This window comes from Anarrhichthys ocellatus, unplaced genomic scaffold, assembly GCF_004355925.1.
Source record: "Anarrhichthys ocellatus isolate YVR2014 unplaced genomic scaffold, GSC_Weel_1.0 scaffold2655, whole genome shotgun sequence".
In the NCBI taxonomy this organism is placed as follows: Eukaryota; Metazoa; Chordata; class Actinopteri; order Perciformes; family Anarhichadidae; genus Anarrhichthys; species Anarrhichthys ocellatus.
In genome coordinates, this window is record NW_022282629.1 from 1 (window position 1) to 7,147 (window position 7,147).

The 7,147-nt window shown below is 43.5% G+C and overlaps 1 protein-coding gene across 1 annotated transcript; it reads right to left on the reverse strand.

Moving 5' to 3' along the window:
- Positions 1-396: 396 nt before the first annotated feature.
- LOC116378469 (cyclic nucleotide-gated cation channel beta-1-like) lies at positions 397-6,828 on the reverse strand. The gene is made up of 8 exons (XM_031840350.1): positions 6,678-6,828; positions 5,627-5,835; positions 5,499-5,549; positions 5,111-5,197; positions 4,970-5,034; positions 4,098-4,220; positions 3,294-3,435; positions 397-615 (listed from the first exon to the last, which is right to left on the reverse strand). The coding sequence occupies exons 1-8, from the start codon at positions 6,739-6,741 to the stop codon at positions 424-426; spliced, it is 933 nt and encodes a 310-aa protein (XP_031696210.1). The 5' UTR covers positions 6,742-6,828; the 3' UTR covers positions 397-423.
- Between the last annotated feature and the right edge of the window lie 319 nt (positions 6,829-7,147).

The following is a 7,147-nucleotide window of genomic DNA, read 5'->3' on the forward strand; positions in this document are numbered from 1 at the left end:
GGGGGCAATCACTTTTTCACACAGGGCCATGTAGGTTTGGATTTTTTTCCCCCTTAATAATAAAAACCTTCATTTAAAAACTGCATTTTGTGTTTACTTGTGTTATCTTTGTCTAATATTTAAATTTGTTTGATGATCTGAAACATTTAAGTGTGACAAACATGCAAAAAAATAAGAAATCAGGAAGGGGGCAAACACTTTTTCACACAACTGTACATACATGTACACATACTAATAATAGTAAATAATAAAAAAGCTATCAAGCTATCATTTTTTGTCCATTTCTATTGTATTTTAAACCTGATTCACATTGTGTCTTCAAATGTTCTTCTTTGCATTTTGAGTTGCTTCTGTGTTTACGAGCACCTGTTTTACCTGCTGCCTGTATCGTTACACATGTTGCCTACTGAAGAAAAATATCTTTTACTGGGACACAAACTGAGGATTCCTCTTACCCAGCATGCCCTGGCTCTTCCAGGTGTAGTCGTACCAGGTCTTGATGCGGTTCTGGACCTCTCCGGGGATGTTGTAGGACGTCATGTACTTGACGGTGCTGTCCATGCAGGCTCGGTAGTAGTTCTCACCGGCTGTCGCAGCTCCGACCACGTCTCTCATCTGAGACCATCACAAAGACACAAATACCTTTATCTCAACGTTTCCACAGATTCTATTCACTTTGTATTCTTTGTTTGACTGTAATCGCTTTGTAACGTTGAAAGTTATCATCATTAATATTATATTTATTATTTACATTAATATTTTTAACATACACGTCGACTCATCTGACTCCACAACTTCTACAGAACTCCTGGACATCTTTAACTACTTCAACATCACCCAACATGTCGACTTTCCCACCCATAAAAAAGGACACACACTTGACCTGGTCTGCACATCCAGCATTACCATCAGCGATCTAACCAGCATCGACCTCACCATCTCTGATCACCTGGCTATCACCTTGGACATAGACATCCCCACCCCCCATGTTAAGCAGAATCGCACCATAACATTCCGGAACATCAAGTCTATCAACATCTCCTCGCTCTCCTCCACCTTGGCTGCCACTGTCTCTGCCTCTGCCCCTATTTCGACTGCCTCCCCCACTGCCCTAGTCAAGTACTATAATGATGCACTCTCCTCCTGTCTTGACGTCATCGCCCCCAAAAAATCCAAACTCGTCTCCTTCACCCACTCCGCCCCCTGGTACACTGACCGACTTCGCCTCCTCAAAGTGCAGGGCCGTCAACTGGAACGTCTTGCCAACAAAACTGGACTTACTGTTCACCTCGATGCCTTCAAACTCCACCAACAACAATATAAAGATGCCCTCAATACCGCTCGCTCCTCTCACTACTCCTCCATCATCCAATCTGGCTTCAACAACCCCAAAACGCTTTTCTCCACCATCAACAAACTCCTCAAGCCCATGGACACCATCTCCACCTCCTTCACCACCAGCAAAGGCTACTCATTTCTATCCTTCTTCAACGACAAAATCACTGCAATACACAACCAGCTGGCAGCCCCTCCCCCCCCTCTACCACCCCCCAAGCCCTCAACATGACTCCCCTACTTCCAAGCCACTCACTCTCATCCTTCAGTTCAATCACTGAAATGGACCTCTCCTCCATACTCTCCAGCATGAAGACTTCCACCTGTGCCCTTGACCCCCTACCCTCTTCCTTAGTCAAGGCCTGCCTCCCCTCACTCTCCCCTCTCATCACCAACATAATCAACTCCTCACTGTCTTCTGGTCTCATACCCCCCACACTCAAGATCGCTGCTGTCACCCCCGTGCTGAAAGAACCTAGTCTTGACCCCGACATCCCCAACAACTACCGGCCCATCTCCAACCTCCCCTACCTGTCTAAAGTCCTTGAGAGAGCTGTTGCATCACAACTCAAGTCCCACCTCAATCTCCATAATCTCTACGAACCCTTCCAATCCGGCTTCCGTTCAAAACACAGCACAGAAACCGCTCTACTGAAAGTCACAAATGACATACTTCTCTCTGCTGACTCTGGCTTCCTCACCATCCTCATCCTCCTTGACCTCAGCGCCGCCTTCGACACTATCAACCAATCCATCCTCCTCTCACGTCTCCAGTACTCCCTTGGCATAACTGGCACTGCCCTCTCCTGGTTCACCTCATATCTCTCAGACCGACTTCAATTCATTGCAATAAACAACTGTAAATCCTCTACCTCCCCAGTCACCCACGGTGTCCCCCAAGGTTCCGTGCTTGGTCCCCTCCTCTTCATCATTTACATCCTTCCCCTTGGACAAATCATCCATCGTCATGGTCTCAACTTCCACTGCTACGCTGACGACACCCAACTCTACTTCTCCACCAAGACCATCACCTCCGTCACCCACTCCACTCTCACCACCTGTCTCACTGATATAACATCATGGATGCAACAGAACTTTCTTAAACTCGACTGCAATACATCTGAAATACTCATCATCGGCCCTAACTCCCTCACCCGTTCAGCCCAGCCCTTCTCCCTCGACATTGATGGCTCCATCGTCACCCCCTCCACCAATGTCCGCAACCTCGGTATCATCCTCGACCCCACCCTCTCTTTCCTACCTCAGGCCAACCACATCACCAAGACTGCCTTCTTTCACCTCAGGAACATTGCACGCCTCAGACCCTCCCTGTCCTCTGCCACCACCGAAATTCTCATCCATACCCTCATAAACTCCAGACTCGACTACTGCAACAGCATCCTCTATGGTTCTCCCAACCAACCTCCACTGGCTCCCGGTCAAATACAGAATAGACTTCAAAATACTACTCGCCACCTACAAAGCCCTAAACAACCTGGCTCCTCCCTACCTTTCAGACCTCCTCCCCCTCCACGCCCCAACCCGTTGCCTCAGGTCCACCGGTGCAAACACTCTGAAGACCATCAGGACCAAGTGCCGGACTTGGGGTGACGGGGCCTTCTCAGCTGCTGCACCTCCCCTCTGGAACGCCCTCCCCATCCACATCCGTGAGGCTCCCTCCCTATCATCATTCAAACAAGCCCTCAAAACCCACCTCTTCAACCTCGCCTTCACCTGCCTGCACCCTACCCTCCTTTACATGACCCATTCAGCACAGCTTCTCCAGTCATTCTTTTTTTTTACCAAAATGTTCTGTTTGTTTTGTTTGCTCCTCTGTCTTTCTTTTTTTTGTTTTGTTTGTTTGTTCTGTTTGTCTTTGCCCTGTAAAGCGTCTTTGGGTATTTTGAAAAGCGCTATAGAAAATCGATTTATTATTATTATTATTATAAATAACTGACCTGACCGATCATGATGGAAAAGGCAAAGACGCCGACAAAGTAATTGATGAGCTGGAAGCAGATCTCAAAGACGGTGGTGGGGTCCGGTAGTCCTCCGATGGTGATCAACGTCTTCACGGCAAAATAGTAACAGCGAATATAACTGTAGGAAAAACAAAAGTACATGTGAGATCCATCTGCAGTTAGAAATCAGGTCTGTTCAGCCTCGTGCTTCATAGTTCACTTCTGTTCTCAGCCCATAGATGATCACGCTCAGAGATTCAAACTTCAACTTTGTTTGTCGAAAGTATCTTGTTCATTTTCAAATCACTTTTATTATTACTCACATTACTATTTTATTACCGATACCATTAATGCACATTACTGAATTTGTCTCTGTGCTTTCTCTCCTCACAGGTTCCTGTGGATCCTGGTTATACCTGGACCTGGTCTTGCCTCCTGCCGTGGTTCTGTCATACACATTGAATGTGTTGTAACTCTGTTGTGTTGTTCATTGTGTACACATGACATCACACTTCATCCTGATAGAGGATCCTCCTCTGTTGCTCTCCCTCGGGTCTCTCCCTCTTTTCTCCCTTTAAAGGGTTTTTGGGGAGGTCTTCCTGTTCCGATGTGAGGGTCAAAGGTCAGAGGATGTCACATGTGTACAGATTGTAGAGCCCTCTGAGGAGAATTTGTAACTTGTGATTTTGGGCGATACAAAAATAAATTGAATTGAATCGAAATGTATTCTTGTTGTATTGACAGAGTGGTGTGAAGCAGAAGCCTCTTAAACTGGTCCAGAAGGTGAGAGGAGATTCTTACGCGTTTCCTTTCCCGTCGTAGACCCACTTGGTGGATCCCAGTCCTTCATAGTCTGACCCCCAGTAGAAGAGACAAGCATTGATGTGCAGAGAGTACAGCAGGTAGGTAGAGGTCCGGATCACCCTGACACACATACACACGCACACGCACACACACACACACATGCACACAGACACGCACACACACACGCACACACACACACGCACAAACGCGCACACACACACACACACACACACACACACACACACACACGCACCAACATAATTACATGTGAGGTTCCTCAAAGATCAATTCTGGTGCTTTTTTACCTGTAATATTTATATAAGAAAATATAAAACCCTTTTTATTCAGAGGACAGCTGCAGTTCAAAGAACGAATATAAGTGTAAATGCAAATATAAAGAAATACAAGATCAATATATCAAAAATGTGCACAATCACAAATACAACGTCAGAAATGCTTCTTAATTCTCTTTTTTGTCAGCCTCTATACAGACGACACAGCGTTTTATGTTGCTGTGATTGATAATATTCAGAGCTCTTTATTAGTGTGTGTGTGTGTGGGGGGGGGGGGGCAGACGACACCAGGCGGAGGGTTGATATTACATCCATTCCTCCATCACTAAACTGTAATATTCACATAAAATGTTTAATTATTTATTATTTACCTGTTTATGAGGCGCTGCATGAATGAAGCCTCTAAAGTGTTTTAGTTGAGACTGAAAATAACCAGTTTATCAAATGAAAGGTTTTATTGACCCACTGACGTCATAAACAACTCTTTTAGGATATTGTTTGTGAGTCATAACCAGAAACTTGTGATCTGTGGTGTTAATGAAACAGCTTCTCCTGTTGTTACCAAAGTCTCCTCACCTGTAGATGTACGCTTTCTTCATCACGGCTTCCATTCTGTCGTTGAACTCAAAGAAAGCCATGTACTGAGAGAGGAGAGACGAGTCAGCGGTTTATCATCATCAGGATCAACATCTGCATGAACACAGAACAGCTGCTGACCTTCAGCAGACGAGGGAATCTCAGCAGAGAGTTCACTCCGGTGAAGCAGTAAAGTATCTCCATGGGAAACAGACTGATGACGTCCATCTGAGACACGAGAGAAGAATCAAGCTCTCATGTTTCATCAATAGCAAGAAATCAAAGAGGAATAAGATATTATGTGGATTATTTCTTTATCATAACATTAAATCATGAAAAAACTTTTGAATATGAGAAATGAGAGTTATAACTGTCAGTACTTCATAAAGATATACACACATATTAATATATGTATGATAATGGTATATCAATGAATCAAAAGGAAACACCTCTCAGATTGATCCTGCGACCCTCTGAAGGGTCTCAAACTGTGGTTGGGAACCATGAAAGTATTTTCTTTGCATCTTACCTTAAACCTCTCAGTGGTCATGTAGTTCTCTCTCATGTCCTTCTTATCACACTGGAATGAAGAAGTTGCAGGTTAGAGAGTAAAAATCAAAAGACAGATTTGAAGTTATTTCTGGTGGTTCCACCGACCACGATGTCTCCTCCGCGGACGAACTGCAGTCTGGGCTGGAAGACCAGGATGTCGGTGACGTAGATGAGGTCGCAGGTGTAGTCCATCAGCAGCCACAGGTGGAGGTTCTCAGGGGTCTGGTAGGGGAACGCCCAGCGGACGGGAATCAACCACACGTTCCAGTTCCAGGCCGCCACGACACAGAAGAGCCAGATGACGTAGATCAGATCTGTGAGACGGAGACAGGAAGTCCTCATCAGCCCAGCAACATGCTGGAAAGTAACAAGTACTTTTACTCATACTGTACCTTTTTTGAGGTACTTTACTTTACTTGAGTATTTCCACTTCATGCTACTTTATACTTTTCCTTCACTACATCTCAGAGCAAATGTACTTTTTACTACATTTACCTGACAGCTTTAGATACTGTACTCATAAATGATGAAGTATTGTTACAGATGAACATGAAGTCATTCAAATGAGCTCCACCTTCAATAAAATAATATACAGTATATTATTCTGCATCATAATACTTCTACTTTTGGTACTTGAAGTATATTTTGATGCTGTTTCGTAAAGTATCATTTAGAAAGCAGGACTTTTACTTGTGGCTACTTCTACACTGTGGTATTAGTACTTTTACTGCAGTAAAAGATCAAAGTACTTCTTCCAGCGCTGTCAACATGGTACTTACTGCTAATGTTCAAAGAAAAATACGACAAGTTTTCACATGATTAGAATCTCCATCATTTTTATGACAATAATATTTCTTTATTACCAGACGATTAATATGTAAATATAAGAAAACTATCTTTAAATATGAATTAGTCCAGAGGTGAAGGAGCAGACAGCTTTGTTAAATGTTGTCATCTTAAGAATGGAGGTTTTATAATTGACAGCATCACATTTAATGTGAACACATACGAGGATCTGACTCAATGTACTAACACAGAATTATCTGTGGATGGAGAGGACAGCTGGACAGACAAAGACATAGATATTATATAAATGTATAATAAATGAACATAAAATATCTAAATTCAAGTTTTCTGAAAATATCTGTCGGCTCACCGGTGAACGGGTCGATGCTGGAAGGGAAGCGGTACTCCATCAGGACTCGGACCCAGTCCGGCATCGGGGGCAGTTTGGGAATTGTCACTGGATGTCCAAGAAGTTCAAAGGGGAGCAAAAAATCCTTCTCTTCCTCTTCCTCTTCTGCTGTTGTAGGCGTTTCTTCCTTCTTCTCTTCTTCTTCTTCTTCTTCAGGAGGAGGAGGAGGAGGGGGAGGGGGAGCTTTGCTCGGTGCTGCAGAAAGAACCAGTACGATAATGTTCTATTTCAGGGGTCTTCAATTCAAATTCCAAAAGGTCCAGATTGAGAAAATGTCCTCGGGCAAAGGTCCGGAACATTACAACAATATCTAAGTTGCGCTATTTAGTACCATATATATATATATATATATATATATATATATATATATAGACAGTATACATATATATATATATATATACATATATATATACATATACATATATATATAC

Bases quoted from the DNA above. Each gene is read 5' to 3' on its own strand.
- LOC116378469 (XM_031840350.1), bottom strand. From the start codon at position 6,741: ATGCCGGACTGGGTCCGAGTCCTGATGGAGTACCGCTTCCCTTCCAGC. The intron at 5,836-6,677 runs GTGAGCCGACAG...TCCGTCTCACAG, and splicing joins CAGCATCGACCCGTTCACCG to ATCTGATCTACGTCATCTGG. The intron at 5,035-5,110 runs GTCAGCAGCTGT...CTCCTCTCTCAG, and splicing joins GATTCCCTCGTCTGCTGAAG to TACATGGCTTTCTTTGAGTT.